This window comes from Protopterus annectens, chromosome 8.part0 (genome assembly GCF_019279795.1).
Source record: "Protopterus annectens isolate FY-2018-M chromosome 8.part0, PAN1.0, whole genome shotgun sequence".
NCBI classification, from domain to species: domain Eukaryota; kingdom Metazoa; phylum Chordata; order Ceratodontiformes; family Protopteridae; genus Protopterus; species Protopterus annectens.
This window is the reverse complement of record NC_056741.1, coordinates 1,246,435,937-1,246,455,035: the sequence shown is the minus strand read 5'-3', so window position 1 is coordinate 1,246,455,035 and position 19,099 is coordinate 1,246,435,937. Positions and strand designations below refer to the sequence as shown.

Genomic DNA, 19,099 nt, shown 5'->3' with positions numbered 1-19,099 from the left:
AGACAGCACCCAGTGTGTTTGTCAAAGTGTTACTGAGAAAATTACTGTGATGTCATTTTTCCTCATATCTTAAGCATCACTTTTTTCCTGACAGAATTTCATAATGTGATATTTACAAAAATGCAGTCACAGTCTAACATACAATAACAGCTGATTAATAAAATCTCGTAGAATTTAATTTTGTTTGAAAGGACAATATGAAAAAAGTACTTACTGATAACTGTAACCGTGACATTAGCAACAGCTTTATCTCCTTCAGAAAATGAAGCTTCACACGTGTACTGTCCTCCATCTTCTATTTGGACTGATTTAAATATCAGTTTACTTGTTGTTTCATCTACTACTTCAATTTCAAATTTATCTTCTGAGTCATCTATCTCTTCTTTACTAGGGTTCTTCCATATAAGTGTAGCCTCTCGTCCAGATGCTGAAATGAACATACAGATGTATCCTTGGTCAAACATATGTTAACTTTATACAGGCAAAGACAGTCATGAAAAGAAAACTGATGTATTAAAAAAAAAGTTTATACTGACTTCTGCACATGAAAAACTTCTCTTCTCCTAGATAACTCTTTCCAACTGCCGGAACAATATAGATACTCGTAGATACTTCCCTCACTGTAGAAAAGACATACAACATTACATTGTTACTGTTATCCTGTGTAGTTTAATTAAAGGCAGGTAGAAACATTTCCTGATTAACAGAATTTCAGACAGAATGGCACCCAAATAATATAAATATAACGCTTAGTGTAACAACGTTCTTAGGAAAACATTATTCAGTGTAGAACATTCGTGCATATAACTTTCCTTTGTACCTTCTGAAATACGGGTATAAATGCTGATTGCCAAGAAGTATGAAGCTGTCTGCGCTTTAAATACTAGCTCATTATTCAGTTTAATTTCTTCATGTATCTGTATCAAAAGGAATTAAATAGAGCTCCATATGTAGAAAACACTGTAATGCATGAAATAGTAACTTAAATGGTAAAAAAGCAGATGTGTAGTAGTATTACTGGCATATTATGGTCTGGAAAATCATGAGTGTATGGATCATGATGATTACTCTCCAATATCTCAAGAAAAGAAAACAAATCAGTAGAGTGTGAGACCCAGTGTTAACAAATTTTAAGCAGCCATTTCTTCAGTTATCTAACTGAGCTTTGTGCTAGACAGTTAAATCTCTCAGTACTGACCTGCAAACAATAGTAGCAGAATAAAAGCATATTTGTCCCTGTCTGCTGTCTGTGCCACTTTTTCTAATATAACAGAATCTCTTACAATGCATTTCTGACAATGTTCACTTTCAAAGCCAGCAAATCACTTAGTGTTTTTTTCTATAACTACTCGAAAAAAGACCAGATAAATTTCTTGTACTTATCTTGCTCTCGAGGTGAATTTCTTGGTATCCATGTCTCAAACACATAATAAGCTGGTTATGATCAGTGACCACATCATAGTCCTTTATATCACACATGGCCTGCTGGAAGGAGGTCTGGGATAAATCCAGGACATGGTGGAGGGATTGTGTATCTCAACTTGTCTAAGAATGCCTGGGACTCCACATAAGAACTTTTGGGGATAACGGATCAACAATTGATATAATAATGTGTCAGCTTCTGTTATGATTAAGTTGATATGTCAACACATCTGTTGTCAAACAGCAGAATGCCAGTTTACAACTGTATACTCAATAATGTCATAATCCCTTGTTCCTGTCTCTCCTTCATTGTTTACAGAAGCAGATAATATTCATTCTTTGTTACTTATACCCCTTAGCATCCTATTCACATACTACTTACACAGTCCCAAAGAGCTTGAGTTTGCTGTTCTCATGTGGCAACACAAGACCTCATTACTTTAGTGAAGTTCCTGGGTAACACATCTACATCTATAATACATACCTCTCAACTGTCCAGATATTCCCAGAATTTCCAGATTTTTGCCTCATATTTTTGTCCTGCCCTCAAAAAAAAAATTGTGATTTTTTTTGGCAAATCATTAAGGACTGAACAATGACAGACATTTGAGTTTCAGATTTCATATCCTTCAGAAAATGCGTGCAAATGCAAAACTTGTTATAGCAACTTTCTAAGTTTATAAAAACAATATTTAAAATCTGTCCCTGTTTTTGGGCCTTTGTCCCACCATTGTTTTTGACTTTGCCCAGATTTCTTGCAATAAAAAGGTTGAGAGGTATGGTATAATATCACATCTCCAACCAAGTCACCTTACTATTGTAATAGTCTTTGCCGCTGCTCTGCCATTTCAAAATAATATTTATCAGAAAGTGGTGTATTTTTTCCCTGCAACCAAATTAGTGTCATCCTCTTCCTCATCTGGTTCTGCTAAATGTAGTGCAGAGCATTCTACTGCAGACACCAAACCCATAATAGGTAGATATTTAAATACCCTCCAAACAGTAATACATCACACTGGAGGCTTAGCCAACATTCTCTGCCATTAGTTGTAGCACCACCAACAAACAGGGTACTCTTACACTCTAGCCTGACTTCTATGTCTGATTTTATTTATTTTATTTGTATTTGCATTTGTTAATGGGAGCAGAGCACTAATTTAAGTGGTCTGTTTTCAGACTCAGCTCAAGCTTTGCAGTAAGATAAAAAAGGCTGTAAGGTAATAAAAGAAGGTTATTACATTGTAATTTACATTAAAAATCAGTAATACAATTAAAGATACAAAAGCAGTTGTAGGATTAATCAATGCAAAGCTGGCAATACATTGTTAAACTGCTTATAACAGGAGTACATAGACCAGTAAGGGCATTTATACTGTATAATGAATATTGTGCTACACTATGAACAAGTAAAGGAATACTGTTTTGTAATACATACTGAATCTTTAAAAAAAATTAGCAAAACTAGGAATGGCACTCTATTTTACATAGAGATATGTGTATCAGGAAGAGAAGGATAGTTGTGGCAGGGTTTCTGGATTTAGCAGGCGAGAAGAGAAAGTGAGGATATGGTATGGTTGTGAAGCAAACTACACCCACAACAACGCAGAAGAATTATTCTTCATTTCTTTCCAAAACAGAGAATATTGGTTTGTTGTTTTTTGTCATATTAAACATTTAAGACATACAATCATTCTTTTTATACAGTGCTTTGAGGAAAGTAAGAAAACACTGTTTCTCCTAAAATGTCAGCACATTTGCCATTTTCATGTTTTTGCAGGACACAGCAGCTCAGATCAGGGCTGTCCTGTGAAAATGGGGAGTGGTAGTTTCCTTTTTTTGGGGGGGGGGGTTCAAAGTTGTGTGAGGACAGTTTTAGGGGAGTGAATTGTTGGGAGTAAGTGTAGGTGTAAGGAGACAGAAATGGGAGATGTATGAAGAAGAGCATTCTGAGGGGGTGGCAGGTAATTTGTTAGGGATATCTTTGTTGTCTAGAGTAGTCCAGGCATGATAAGAGGAAGGCCTCAACTTGGGTAACTCAGGAAGGGTAGACATGTTTGTTGACAGGGTACATCTCACCTTTAAGATCTGTGGCAAAATCATCTTGTTATGGTTCTTCTCCATAACTTTCAGTTCACTTTCATTAGCCATATTTCAGTTCTCCTCAAAAACTTGTGTCATGCCCAATTACTGTTACACTTCTCATCAAGTGTCTAGAAGTTTTAGTATCAAAGGGAAACATGGTTCATCAAATGTTTTGTCAGAAATTAAATCAAGAATGAACTGCTAGCATTTTCATAACCAAAGTACACCTAAACACACAGTAAACATATTTCAAAACTTGTTTTTGCAGGGCAAATTGTCTAAATACACCAGCTCTGAGATCACACAACTTCAGAGTAAAACAAAATAATTGTTTAATCAAAAATTATCTTTTCTCTTTACTATATGTTCCTGCAACCTTATAATTAAGATATAAGCTCACTTGGTATATTGTAGTTAAGCCAAAAGTACAACTAACTGAAATATTTTAGTCTGTATTTCCTTATCCTGGACATGTATAGCTCTGGCAAAATCTTGTTAAACACTTATTTTTCTGCAGATTTGCTCCCATTCATAAGGCCTGTGCTTATTCATCTTCATTTACTCCCTGACTAGATTATTTGCTCCCAAGAGCAGCTGTGTGTTGGTTAGTCTTCATCATTAGTGAAAGCATTAACATGTCCTATATTGGTGCCTCCTAGGTCAGAACTTTCACTTATCATTTCTACAGCATCTGCATCTCTTGTTTCCCTTGCTGATCATGTAACAGAATCCCCTGCACAAACACTCTACATACCTCATCCCATCATGGACACTCTGCTGTAACCCTTTGTTCTCTTCTCAGGCTTTCACATCATCAAGTTCCTTAGCCCCCCCCCTTCTTTTAACTTCCAGAAAATATTTGCACTGAGTTTGAACAACTTCTATTCAACTCCACCTAGACCACATGCTTAATATGCCACTTTTGACATTTCCTTTTTAATTCCCTCAGTTACACCTCAGCTTCCTTTACCCTTATTCCTCAAATTGCTGTTATCTGCACCTGCTTTCCTTTTTCCATCCTCTCTGGCATACCTCATCAAAGCTATTTTCCTTCACAGACACACACTAAGTCAAACATCTCAATCCTGCCTGCTTCAACTCCTCATCAACTTATCTGCAGCCTAGAAACTATCTATTGATGGATCCCTACTGCCTGGGACAGTAACTCTTCTTCTTGTCACACCATTCTCATAAGTAACCTGATTTCTTTATCTAGCAATGTTATTCTCCATCAGAGATCCATAACAATAATTATGTCATACCTTGTATATCTCATCCATCTACCCTCTTTTCTTTGTTTTCCTCTCTGTTCCAAAATATCATTCATATAGTTATCTTATACAAAGGTACAGAGTCAGCAGATATATAAACTAAACTAAATAAATAAATAATTAAAAGGACCTTAAGAATGAAGTTTAAGAGATAATTTTAAAAAATGCAGCAAAACAAGACAGCTATGTGTCCAGCCATGATCAGTTCACTAAATATATGTATTTAACTGGGCTCATACCTCTCAGAGCACGTGCTTTCTACTTAATATTTTAGCAGTAATATTCTTCTTCTTCTTTCAGCTTTTTTCCGGTTAGGGGTCACCACAGCAGATCACCTGTCCGCTCGTGATTGGCAGTGGAGTTTTACAGTGTCAAATTGCCAGCCTGGTGCCCAACCTTCCATAGAAGGCACACACACATGCACTCACACCTAGGGCCAATTTAGAGTGTTCAATCCACCTGCAGCATGTCTTTGAGATGTGGGAGGAAACCGGAGCACCCGGAGGAAACCCACGTGACCACAGAGAGTACATGCAGACTCCGCACAGATGGCACCCCAGACGAGGATTGAACTGGAGAACCTCGTGCTGTGAGGCGACAATGCTAACCACTGCACCACTGTGGCCACCCTTTAGCAGTAATATTAAGGCACAGAAAATAGGTTGATATTGTTAAAACATCGTGAGTACTGGAAAATAATATACTACAGGCAATACAGGACATATGGAGTTTGTCATTTTGTGGACAGCACTTTGCCAATGAATTGACGAATATAGGAATGAAACTGAATATAGTTAATGACTACAACCAAACATGTACATGTTCAGTAAATAATACAGTCATGGAACAACCTCACATAACTCAGGCTTATGTACCCTTAAAAATAAGCATCTTTAGTCTGTCATCCAGCTTTTAAGGTTCAAAGGAACAGAATATGAAAGCTTCTGCTGCTTCTTTTTTTTCTTCATTTCAAAATAACAACTGAAAGAAAAACACTTTTGTGGGAAACAACACAAACTGCCAAAATCACTTCAAGGTGCTAATACAGACACAAAAGCTATACTCTGTTATTCGACTAGTCTATTGTTTAAATGTAAAAACAGACGCTTCTCTATAAGGATCCACTCATGATAAAGTTACATCTCTTTTGGGATGAAATATAATTTTTCTTGGCTAGGAAAGAGCATATTGTGTGATCAGCTCAGGAAGTTGTTATATGACTTGCACTTCTTCCTGATTCCTTAACTGAATTCAATTTCTTCCTGTGCAAGACAAAGCCATGTAGTTCTGAATAAAAGCTAAACCATTATGAATGAGATATATTTCATAAATACCTCTTCTTACATAAGCAAAACTTTGCTAATAGTTTTAGCAATGGAAGAATGCAAAATAATAGTAGTAATAACTAACGATTCCTTATTACAAAAAACACGGTTTACTTACTGACCACTGACCAGCATTAATGATTTTTCAAAACTGCTTAAATCAAACACATTGCTTAAGCAATACAAAAAACAACTGTGGTATTTTAAATGCTGCCTTAAATACTAGCTTCTGTTTAACAAGTTTTTGCCTGCATGTATCACTGCTAAATATGAGACCATGATATATATATTTTCCATGGCCAAATAAAGAAAAGGCATATTTTAATGCCAGTTAGTAAACAATCAGGAAACAGTGCACAGTGGTGTTACTGAAATATGTTTTATTTCATTTTCTTCCCATCTTGATCTGGGAAATAGCAATGGAGTACTGTTTAATTCCGGAAATAAATGTTATTAATTCTCAGAAAATCTCAAGCATTATTGTATGAAATTCTGACGTTTGAAAATGACAGTTTTATTGACAAAATGGACTGGTAAAGACTTAAACATTTCTCCTGGCAGAAATTATAAGCAGATGCCTGAACAGTTACAGTTTTCTGCTGCCCTAATCTCAAAATGCATTAAAGCTGTGTATCTTCCATCTTGCCAAGAACTACTACAGTGATCTTGTCCAAGCAAAGAGAGAATTCATCACAATGTGCCAGGAATAGTTGCTTCCATGCAAATAATACACTCATGAGCAGTCTTATCTTCAAAAGCACCCTGGAACAAAGGATCTACCTAGTATCACTGGTGTACAATTAAGTTCTCCCCACATATTCACACAGCATGTGCTATATACTACAGGATAAAAGAAGTATCCCTTAATCCAGAAAGTAAAGCAAATATATACTGTTTTAGTGGAACTTGATTCCTGAGATGTGCCATAACATATACTGAGAGAAATCTCTAGTAGAATAATAGCCCATAAGTCCCTTGCAATAGATAAAAAAGAACAACCAACACTTACTCCAGAAAGAAAAAAAAATATATATATATATATATATATATATATATATATATATATATATATATATATATATATATATATAAATATATATATATGTATATATATACATATATAGATATATTTTTATATATATATATATATATATATATATATATATATATATATATATATTTTTTTTTTTTTTTTTTTTGGAAAAAGTATGAGAACATTTACAGAAGCTCTTGCCCTCTTCCCTTCCCATGTAAATCCCTTCAGCTGTTTATTAATTGTGGTCTGTAACTTTTCTGTTAAAAATATGCCTGACCTGTAAGTAAAACTAGGGACTAGAAACATTTTCACTGCTTGTATTTTACTATCCATAGTCAATAGCTCCCATTTTCTCAGTTTTTATATTATCTTTTGTTTATCCTCTTTCTACATATCCTTAGATGCAATAATAGAAGCCTTTTTTATTCCATACAGCTAAATACTTCATATTATCATGGCTCCTTAATTATGGGTATTGCTGGACCAGTTCATGTGTGTACATAGTTTATTGTGATAGCCTTTTTTATTTTCAGTTTTTATATCCTGAAAAGAATTGTCAATATACACCTCTTCCACCAGGAGCTGCTGGCAATGCTCAGATCTGTTCTGAGCTACAACAGAATGGTGTTAAATATACTGATCCCAAGGATATTGCCAATATCCTGGCAGATCGATTTAGTGCCAACTTCACCCCCTCTCACCCCCTAAAGGCCCCATCCCAATACCAAAAGATTGCCAAATTCTGGTAATCATGGCCACGCAGGTAGAAACCGCACTCTCCAAAGCTAAGGATACAGCATCCATGGGACCAGATGACATCTGGGCTGTGCACTACATGAACTGACACCTCACCTAAGTGTCATGCTTGATCATAGCCTCACCTCAGGCTTTGTGCCCACTGAGTGGTGCACAGCTACAGTTATCCCACTCCACAAGGGGGGATCCACCTCGGATCCCGGGAACTAATGTCCCATCAGTCTGACGAGCCTAATCTGCAAGGGCATGGAATGCATTATCATGGAACTTATAAACAAAGACATTGGCAACCTTCAAACACTGGACACAACCCAGTTTGGGTTCGTGAAGGGCCGATCTTGTCTCCTGAACCTGATTGACTTCTTTGAATCAGTCTCTAGAGCTGTGGACGAGGGTAAGGCAGTCCACACAGCCTGTTTGGACCTCGCCAAGGCCTTTGAAACCATCCCCCACTCTGGAATCATAGATAAACTTACTAAGCTGGGCATAAATCCCTACGTTACTCGATGGGTTGCTAACTGGCTTACTGACAGAACCCAGACTGTAAAAGTAGCCGACTCCAAATCCAACAACTGACAAGTGGAGTACCTCAGGGTTCAGTCCTGGGACTACTCTTGTTTGGCATCTACTTCTTTGAAGTACAAGCCAACACTAAGGGACTCTGGCTAACAAAGTTTGCAGATGACTGCAAACTGGGAGCTTTATTGAATCCTCAAATGATGTGGATATTCTACAAAAGGGCCTTGCAGAAACAAATGCCTGGTGCCAGAGCCATGGGTTCAAGCTTAATGCTAAGAAATGTATAGTTATCCCCTTTGGAAAAAAAACATGTACCCATGAATTACCACATAGGTGGCAGTACACTAAACATCAAAAGTATCATGAGAGACTTAGGGACACAGGTGGACAGTGGTCTCACCTTCAATATCCACATTGCTGCAACAGTCAGGAAATCCTTCTATGTGGCGCACCTCATCACTAAGGGCTTTTCATCCAGGAAAAAGGAGGTCATTGTCCCACTGTACTTATTCCTCATTAGACCCATTATAGAGTATAAGGCCCCATTTGGTATGTACCTCACAAGACATCTGCAACAGCTGGAAAGGCCGCAGAAATACCTCACTAAAAGAATCACAGGCCTAAAGCCGATGCAATATGCTGACCATCTAAAAAAACTCCAGCTGTACTCTGTGGCATATCGTCTACTCAGAGGCGATCTCTGCTTAACATAAAAGGCCATGTCAAACCCTGAGCTGTTGGACATGCTCCACTTAAAGAAATCCCAATCCCTCAGAGCCACACGCTCCAGGGATCTAAACCTTGTCATCACAATGAACAAAAAAACATGCTGAAGGGATAGGTTCCTGACCCAGAGACTTCCCATACTCTGGAATAGACTGCCCATACATGTCAAACAGAGCACCTCCTTGGCCTTCGTCAAAAAGAACCTTGATGATTGGATGGGAGATAGGAAATTCACCCCAGGGATCATGTCAGTCGCCCTGCTAGACAGGGGTCCAGGGAAGTAAATACTGTGGGAAGAACTATCCAGGGAATTGTTATGGCTAGGCTTGTATAGGCCCTAGGGCCGATAGCCTAGTACCAACTTATAAACTTATGAACTTATGACAATCACTATGATAATCCCAAAATAATAACTGCTGGTAGAGTGAGTTCCTCTGACACAGTGACTAACCTAACACTAATAGGACAGTATTGTGTTGTTGTAAAATTACTCTTGTCAGAATTACTGACTCCTCTAAGAACTGTATACTTCCTATTCCTGATGGTTCTGTGTAGCCAAATATTATCTGTGAGATGATAACAGTCCTATATACACTACCTCAGTCAACCATGACACAATAAAGAGCCAATGAGTGGCACAATTCACAGCACATTTGCATAGATGGCTGTCTACTAAGTAGTGAATAAGCATATGTACATCCATGTACAAGCTGAAACTTCAGTCACAAGCTGATCATGGACAGACGTAAGTATGTTTACATTTATTGCCTTGTCACTCTTCCGGACATAGTGCTATGGCAGGTGAAGACACAGATCCACCACAGAACGACGTATTAGCTTCTACTCATGTATAGTACATAGTCTAAAATGGAAATCCACTTAAATCATGTGGGATATTCATAGCCATTACCAGTAGAGAATATGGATAACATATTTTCAGATGTGTTTCTACATATTATATATATTTCAGTGAGAAAGTGTTCACTTTTAATTTATCTACAATATTTATTAATATTTCTACCTATTTCTGTAGTTTCCAAGTTACCTGAAGAAAAACAAGTGGGATCAAAATATTACGATTTAATAAAACTGTTGGTTTGCAAGTTTGCGATGTATCTCTACTCTTATTTAATAGTTGATAATTTGATGGTTTGAGACAGCACATTTGAGCAGTAGAACAGCAAGACCTAGTTATTGTGAAGACTTTATACAGGCCCATCAATATGGCCGCACATATGAGACATACGTACTTAGCATCTGCTAGGGCCCTTTGTTCTGAGCTCAAATTTTCAACATACCACATATATGGATCATCGCATTCTTAGCTATGACACTAAACGTGTACAGCTTGCATTCAACATGTGATTTAGGAAAACAGTATTTACAGATCAAACTGCATAACAATGCACAGTAGGACTACCCTCATCTACACAGTACTACTACATCTCATACCAAAATGTCACCAAGTATCACCAATAATTCCATTCCCCAGATACTCTCTTTCACTGTACCACAGAATCCACAAGAATTCCACCCTTATCTATCATTTGCCCCTTGACAGTCCCTGAGAAAATACTACATGAGCAGATTACAATGTCAACAAATATGGACTCTTAGATGGCTCACAAAATAAATTCAGGGCAGGGCATAATATTCTCACAGCTTTATAATCAGTAGCAGGCAAGATATATACCAACACAAAAAAAATCATTACTTATCATGTTGAATCGTTACTAACCTTAAAAAAGTTTCATTGCTGTTCAATCTGAAACACCTCCTGAATTTCAGCACAGAAATGCTATGAGAGTGGGGAATCAAGTCTCTATACCTGGGCCTTTCACTGCTAGAGTTCATCAGGGATCAGTGTTAAATGCATTGCTATTATTTATTTTTTTACTAATGACATCATGACCGATAGCCCTACAGATGATAAAATCCTTCCAGCAGATAATATTCTTCTACAAAGAAGCAGCCCCACTATCAAACAGGAGAACCAGGTGTAAAATGACTTGAACCTTATCTGCAAGTAGTTCATCATGAACAAACTTCCACTCTACATGGCAAAGACAGCTACAAAGGTTTTTGGGTCACACAAAAAAAATCAAAAGATAACAGATGCATCAAAATATTTGTACAAGCTGGATAAGTGTTTACAACAATACAAAGATGTTAAGTATGCATCTGTTCTACTAGGTCACATCTGAGTTAACAGATTTACCCAACAGACAAATCATATCACAAAAAAGTTTGCAACCAACTAAAAACCTACTGCAGCTAACAATAAAATTTAGATGTGCTCCAGCCACAGTAATGTATTAATCCCGTAATTGGATTAAATCCTCTCATTAATAGCATCAGTCTCCATCACAGACCTCCACCATCCACATTGCCATCAACAAAATTTGCAGATTTGTCAACCTTTCCCCACCATGTGAACATTATTGTGTTATCTTGGGAAAAAGATTAATGGCAATCTCTAACCTGTTGTTGCTATTAGCATTTTCATTTAAGTTTGCTTACAACTTATGTTGCATTTCCTTAGTAAACAAAATGAAGGTCAGGACATCTGCTTATAATCAGGGGGCAATAATGACAAGGCACCAAGCCTAGCTTTAGCAGGATAGTTCTAGCCAACTGGAATCAGTTTACTCAGGAAATTAGGAAATTAAGATACTGACAGCACACATATCCACTATTTATGAAAATACCTCTTAACCATCTGAAAAAGAGATGCAAATGCTGCTGCTTTAGTAACAATTACTAATACAAATAGAAAACACTAGCTGATGAAACACAGGCCACTATTATTACATTTTTAGTTATCCAATCCCATACAGTATTGGAGAACTGATCCTTTTTTTGTTGAGATAGTTGTGTGCCTATATAAATAAGATTCTTGAATATTCACTTAGCAATTCTAAAACCATTGTTTTCAGCTCTGTGCAACGCATATGTATCAGTCTAAATATATTGTTTTCAATTCTTTACAACAAAAAAACAAGTGATCTCTGTGGTATCCCTGAAGTCTCAAAACAACCCACTAAACAAGTGTAGTGGGTCCAAAAACAAAGCAGTGTAAGAAGATTTTCAGTCCATATACCTCTAGTTAATCACTGTATCAGATCAGACAATAGTAGTAGAAGTAGCAAACTTAAACTCGTTTTAAGTCAAAATAAAACAAAACAAAAAATAATAATAAAAAATATATAATTGTACAGCATTACTAAGTATTCTGAAGTAATCCAAACAAGGCAGGCAGTCTGTTTTCAGTCAAAAATCCTTTATTAAGTACACAAACAAGTGATCCAAGTAAAACAAAAATAGAGTAATAATTTCCTCACAGGCTTTCTAAATATATATATATATATATATATATATATATATATATATATATATATATATTATCAGGCAAGGGAGTGGTTTATTGTGCTGTAAAACAAAAGTGTTAATGGTACACATGTTAAATTCACATCCCTTCCCCCATCAGTGTGACATTCAAGCTGGTTCTGCCCTACTTAGTTGCTATCATAATAATATAACCCTTATGTACTTTAAATAAAATTTAGAATGATGTGGTACCTCTTATTTAACCAGATTATTAAGTAGATTATTAAGTCTGTTATTTTATCCAAGACAATATACTACATGGCTGGAAATATATCAACCTTAGTCTGTTTGGCAATCAAAAAATATATATAAATATATACATATACATCTTGCATGTAAAAATGAATTTCTATTTTCATAACCTACTGTTAACAAAGATCACTTTCATCCCTCTAGACTTCTTCAGGTCTGTGTACAAGAACCCTAAAAACTATCTATAAAAATATATATATATAATTGTATAATTAGTTAGTATTGTTATAATACATCATTTGAATAAAGTGTAAAAAAGAACCAGAAAAAGAAAAAAAAAGAAAAAATGTATGTATGATGATGGAAACAAAATATACACTTAAATTACAACTGATTTAAAATGGTATTTAAAACCAACTGGTAGAATAAAATAATATAAAATAAAAATAAAATTAGTCATAAAATAAAAATAAAATAAAAATTAGTCCTGTAAACAATGTGGCAATTTTCTAAGTTCCAGTGCACTTTTAATTGAACAGTAGTACAATTCTGTACAACATATACGTATTGTTTTTTGTGTATATGCACACACACATATATATATATATATATATATATATATATATATATATATATATATATATATAAAAAACTATATATATATATATATATATATATATATATATATATATAATTATATATATATATGTGTGTGTGTGTGTGTATGTACATATATATATATATATATATATGTGTGTGTGTGTGTGTGTGTATGTCTGTGTGTGTGTGTGTGTGTGTGTGTGTGTGTGTGTGTGTGTGTGTGTATATATATATATATATATATGTGTGTGTGTGTGTGTGTGTGTGTGTGTGTGTGTGTATATATATATATATATATATATATATATATATATATATATATATGTGTGTGTGTGTGTGTGTGTGCATATATTAATATTCTACATGAAACTTCCTGAGGTTCTTCCAGCAGTGCTTGTTTTTCATTGCCAGTTTTCAGTGTTGTCCTGCTGTCAACTTACACTTGAAAAATAATATCTGCTCCAATCATATTTCCTTGGTAATACTCAAATGTATGACATATTTTCTATGACCTCAGTTCCTGCTTCTGGTGTGACTGCATAATCAGCTCTTCCACCTATCAGCAGTATGAACATGAGATAAGGAGATCAAGAGCTTCCTTTCAGTATTACAAACATATCATCCAGTCAATAAAATGCTTTGAGCATGATCAGTATGCACTTTTAAAGCATGCACACACTTAATCACACATGTCAAAATTCTTAACCTATTCTATTGACCTCATGGGACTAAGCAGAAACGTTGAAAGAGCCAGGGATGTAGCATGCTACACCTTTGTACCTTCTGGCTAAATTTTCCACACTAAATTATGCTTCAGTGTAACATAAAAGAACACTCATTATTTGAAAAATAGGCCCCTTGTTACCATAAAATGTAATACATTTTCTCCAAGCAACCTATATCATACAATACATACTGTACCATGCAACAGCCCATTTCCTAAGTGACTATTATACACTTGATACTAAAAATCCCAAAAGTATGAACAATGAAGTGTTATTTGTGTGAAACAAATGCCAAGTGAAAAACTCACTGTTATACGTTAATAGTGTTTTTTGCAGGGTGTAAGACACTGTGTGCAGTCCCCTCCCCCAAAAGAATAAGAGATTACAGCACCACACCACCACTACTTATATTTATTTATTTATCATTTGTTGACTGGGAAGGTCTGACTAGGACAGACCCTTTTTTCAGTGAAGACCCAGGGAGAAACACTCCAGGTGCATGTCTTTGGAATGTGAGAGAAAACTGGACTACCTGGAGAAAACCCACTTGAATGCAAGGAGGACATACAGACTCAGCACAGTAGGCACCACAGCCGAGAATTGAACCGAAGATCCTCCTGCTGTGATGCAACAACATTAACCACTGCACTATGGAAGAGGGGGGCATTTTTGAGATATAGCTTAAATTTAGTATAAATATTCCTGTAATCAAATTTAAATATTTGTAGTTTCAAGAAGCACACTTACCATCTGTAGACTTATTGAGGATGTCCCATTTTTAACTATAAATTTGTAATTAGCCACAGTTTGTCCCTTGTAATTTAAGCATTAACTTCGTAGATGACCACATTAATCATCATCATCTTCTTCTTTCAGCTGTTCCCGTTCGAGGTCGCCACAGCAGATCACCTGTTTCCATTTCTTCCTGTCCTCTGCATCTTGCTCTGTCACACCAACCACCTGCATGTCCTCTCTCACCACATCCATAAACCTTATCTTAGGCCTTCCTCTTTTCCTTTTACCTGGTAGCTTCATCCTTAGCATCTTTTTCCCAATATACTCAGCATCCCTCCTCAGCACATGTCCAAACCAACGTAATCGTGCCTCTCTGGCTTTCTCTCCAAACCTTCCAACCTGGGCTGACCCTCTAATATACTTATTCCTAATCCTGTCCACCCTTGTCACACCCAGTGCAAATCTTAACATCTTTAATTCTGCCACATTCAGCTCAAACTCCTGCCTTTTTGTCAATGCCACTGTCTCCAACCCATATACAATATTTATATGATTTCACATTTGTTCATTATATAATGGCTGTACTCCTTGTGCTCATTCACTGTTTAGAAACAACATTTCTCTTAAATTTTCAAAAACAAGGAACAACAACAACAAAAAAATGTCAGTTCAAATACACATTTTAAACTGAACTTTATTATTTTATTGATAATAGTAAAGTACATTATGAGTTCACTTAAATCTGGATTGAGGCAAACATCTTTATGCATTTACTTAGAGAACATATAGTGTCGTTTGAGATAAACAAACACATACTATTTATATTAATAGTGCAACCTCTGTTGATTTCCTAAAAATAAATACAATCAGAGTAAATTTCCATGTGTGACGACCGTGCAATGGCCCAGTAATCAAGGAACCTCAATACTCACCACTAATACCAGGGACGTTATCTCCTAGAAGAGGAAAGGATGACTAATACACACAGTAAAGTACAATTTCCCTTAAGTGCACAGATAGATCACAGTCAGTCTGGGGCTGGTTGCTCCCTTGCTCACCAGGTCCCCAGTAAGACTCCCCACTGGCACAGTTATAGGGTCCAGATCTCAGTCTAACTGGGCAAGCTAAAACCTCCAGTATCCTCTCTGTCCAACCAGTGCTTCGTGTCCCTGCCAAGTAGCTGACACAACACACACTTTGGGATAAGTATTCATACACTTTACAGACACTCCTGGGAAAGGCTGACACAGATTCTCCAGCTATGCCCCTTTACCCAGACTATACGGTAGTAATTACTGCCACCACCCAGTTAATAATATCAGCTACTAAAAGGCCCTTAAAAGGGTTTCCAATTATTACCGTGCAGTATTAATATCCAATGGTAATGTGACTATTCAGTCGAAGGCTTATGGGAAGGGCTTAGACAGTAAACTCTATAAATATATAATGTACTCTAAAGCATAATTTATCTCTATGCAAACCAGCCATGGGTAGAAGGTTTTAAAAATATTTAATAATAAACAAATAAAACACAAGACAAAACTACTACACCACAGAGATATCTAAGAGTTCACAGATCACACAGAAACTTAAATTAATACAGTAGGGCAGGGCTGATTTAAAAGAAAAATACCTAATTAATCTTTACTAGCTTTAACTATCCCTACAAGAAATCACATTGCTAGAAACTTACATGTGAGGATAAGTAGAGTGCTGATAAGTTAGATGTCCAGATCAAAATGCCTTTGGTCTCCTGTGAGAAATAGAATTTAAGCATTACTAACAAACATGTTTGCTGGGTTCCTCCCCGCATTACATCATTTTGACACTTAGGTTTTCCCAGTATTCATATTGCATCATCTTAACACCTGGTCTGAGTTCTAAGGCCACAAACTGCATTATTTAGCAGTCTAACACCTCACAGAAACTTGAACAATAGAAGACATTTCACATGTATATACTAACAGAAACTAAAGCAATAAAAGCACCTTCCACATCTAAATTCTGGTCATAAACTTTAGCCTTAAAACAATGGGCATGAAATTTTCATCCAGCTGCCCTCGGGCTGAATTCTAACATGAAAGGATACAACATGCTTCACTGGGCCAGTAGAGTGCAATGTTGTCACATATTTTGCAGTTCCACATTTCACAGTGTTTTCTTACATTTAAAAACACAAGCCTGTATTTTACATTTATTTATACAGTTGATAGAATTATATATTAAATTCTATTTGACTAGGCTGGCAGCCTTCACCATTCTCTCCCCAGTCGTCACATCTCTCTCCCCCCCGGGGAACTCAAGCAAGTTTTTCAAGTGCCCATTGAGAAACATCACTTGAGAGTGTCAGGTCTATCTGGGTGTACCTCACCCCATTCCCTGGCTTGAGAGCCCATCTGCATTGGCATTGCTACTCCCACTGTGGTGCTGCACTGACATATCATATGCTTACAACCCCAGACTCCATCTTAGCAACTTGGCATTTTGCTAACTGGCTCTGTTTAACCATGTTAGAGGGTTGTGATCTATCAGCACAGTGAATTTTCTTCCATAAAGATAAGGCTGAAGTTTTTGTAGTGCCCAGACTATGGCTAGACATTCCTTTTCTACCGCTGCATAGCATTCCTCCCTGGGTTGGAGCTTACAACTGAGATAAACCACTGGGTGCTCTTCTCCCTTTGAAGAAATCTGGCTAAGTACAGCCCCCACCCCATAGTTTGAAGCATCCACCTGCACAACAAAGTCTTTGCTGTAGTCTGGACTGGCTAACACAGAGGGTCCTCCCAAAGCTTCCTTAACCTTCTGAAATGCCTGCTCACATGCTGGGGTCCACATTATCTTATCTGGCCTGCTCTTCCTTGTCAGGTCTGTGAGGGGAGCAGCTATGGTACGAAAATTGGGAATGGACTTTCTGTAGTACCCTGCTGTCCCTAAGAATGCCCTCACCTGCTTTTTGGTAATAGGTGCAGGCCATGCCTGAATAGCTTCCACTTTGGCAGGTTCTGGCCTTATCTTCCCACTTCCCAATCTATGTCCTAGGTAGGAGACCTCTGCCATACCCACCTGACATTTGCTCAGCTTAATGGTCAACCCTGCTGTCTGTAGTCTGCCCAGCACCTCCCTGACATGCTGAAGGTGCTCTTTCCAGGAATGGCTGTAGATAGCAATATCATCCATGTAAGCAAGGGCAAACACTCCTGCTCCTGCTAAGATATGATCTACCAGCCTCTGGAAAGTCGTTGGGGCATTCTTCATCCCAAAGGGCATCTTTGTGAACTCATACAAGGCAAAAGGAGTCACGAAGGCTGACTTCTCTGTAGCACTGGGAGTCAAGGGCACCTGCCAGTAACCCTTGGTAAGATCAATAGTTGTAAGATACTTAGCCCCACCCAGCTGCTCTAGGTCCTCATCTGTCCTAGGCATGGGGTAAGCATCTGACTCTGTGTTACTATTTAATTTCCTGTAATCTACACAGAACATGTTGCTGCCATCCTTCTTTGGCACCAACACCACTGATGAGGCTCAGTGACTGTTGGACTCTTGAATCACCCCTAGTTCCAACATCTCTTGTACCTCTTCCTTCAGAGTCTGTTTGACTCTCTCAGGCACCCTATAAGGGGCCTGCCTGATAGGCCTTTGGGGTCCTGTGTCCACCTGCTGCTGCACCAGGTGGGTGCTCCCTGGTTTCCCGGTGAACATGCCCCCATACTCCTGCAACACTGCTCGGATTTCTCGAACCTGGGTAGGAGATAGCTGCTGGGATATTGATAGCCCTTCCACCGAGGTGTCAGCCCGAGCCTCACTGAGGAGATCAGTCCCCAGATCTCCCTCAGACTCCTCCTGCAATCCACTGAAAATGCTCAGCACAAGGGCCACCATATCATGGTAAGGTTTCACATGTTAACATGGTACAATTTGTGCCCCTGCCATCAGCCTAGCACTTCCACCATGTAGTTAACAGCACTTACCTTTCTTACCACCTTGTAGGGTCCCTCCCAAGCTGCTTGCAGCTTGTTGTGTCTGACAGGAATGAGAACCATCACCTGCTGCCCTACAGCATACTCTCTAGCTTGAGCATTCCTGTCATACCACACATGTTTCTGTTGTTGGGCTTCTGCCAGGTTCTCCTGCACCAAGCCCATGAGTTCCCTGGGCCTTGTCCTGAGGTTCAGGACAAATTCCACAACAGACTCCTTGTGAGACTCACACTCACTTTCCCACTCATCTCAAATTAAATCTAGAGGACCCCTCACCCTATTCCCATACAGCAACTCAAAGGGTGAAAAACATGTGGATTCCTGGGGAACCTCTCTGTAAACAAAC

General features: G+C 37.6%; 1 protein-coding gene across 1 annotated transcript in view; it reads right to left on the bottom strand.

The window, feature by feature from the left end:
* The window catches only part of LOC122809334 (neural cell adhesion molecule 1-A-like), a 142,355-nt gene that overhangs the window by 69,524 nt on the left and 53,732 nt on the right, over nucleotides 1-19,099 (bottom strand). Inside the window, exons 2-3 of the mRNA XM_044080737.1 lie at nucleotides 537-620; nucleotides 215-427 (exon numbers count right to left, since the gene is read on the bottom strand). Of these exons, the coding sequence (XP_043936672.1) occupies nucleotides 215-427; nucleotides 537-620 (297 nt within the window). The remainder of the gene's footprint in view (nucleotides 1-214; nucleotides 428-536; nucleotides 621-19,099) is intronic.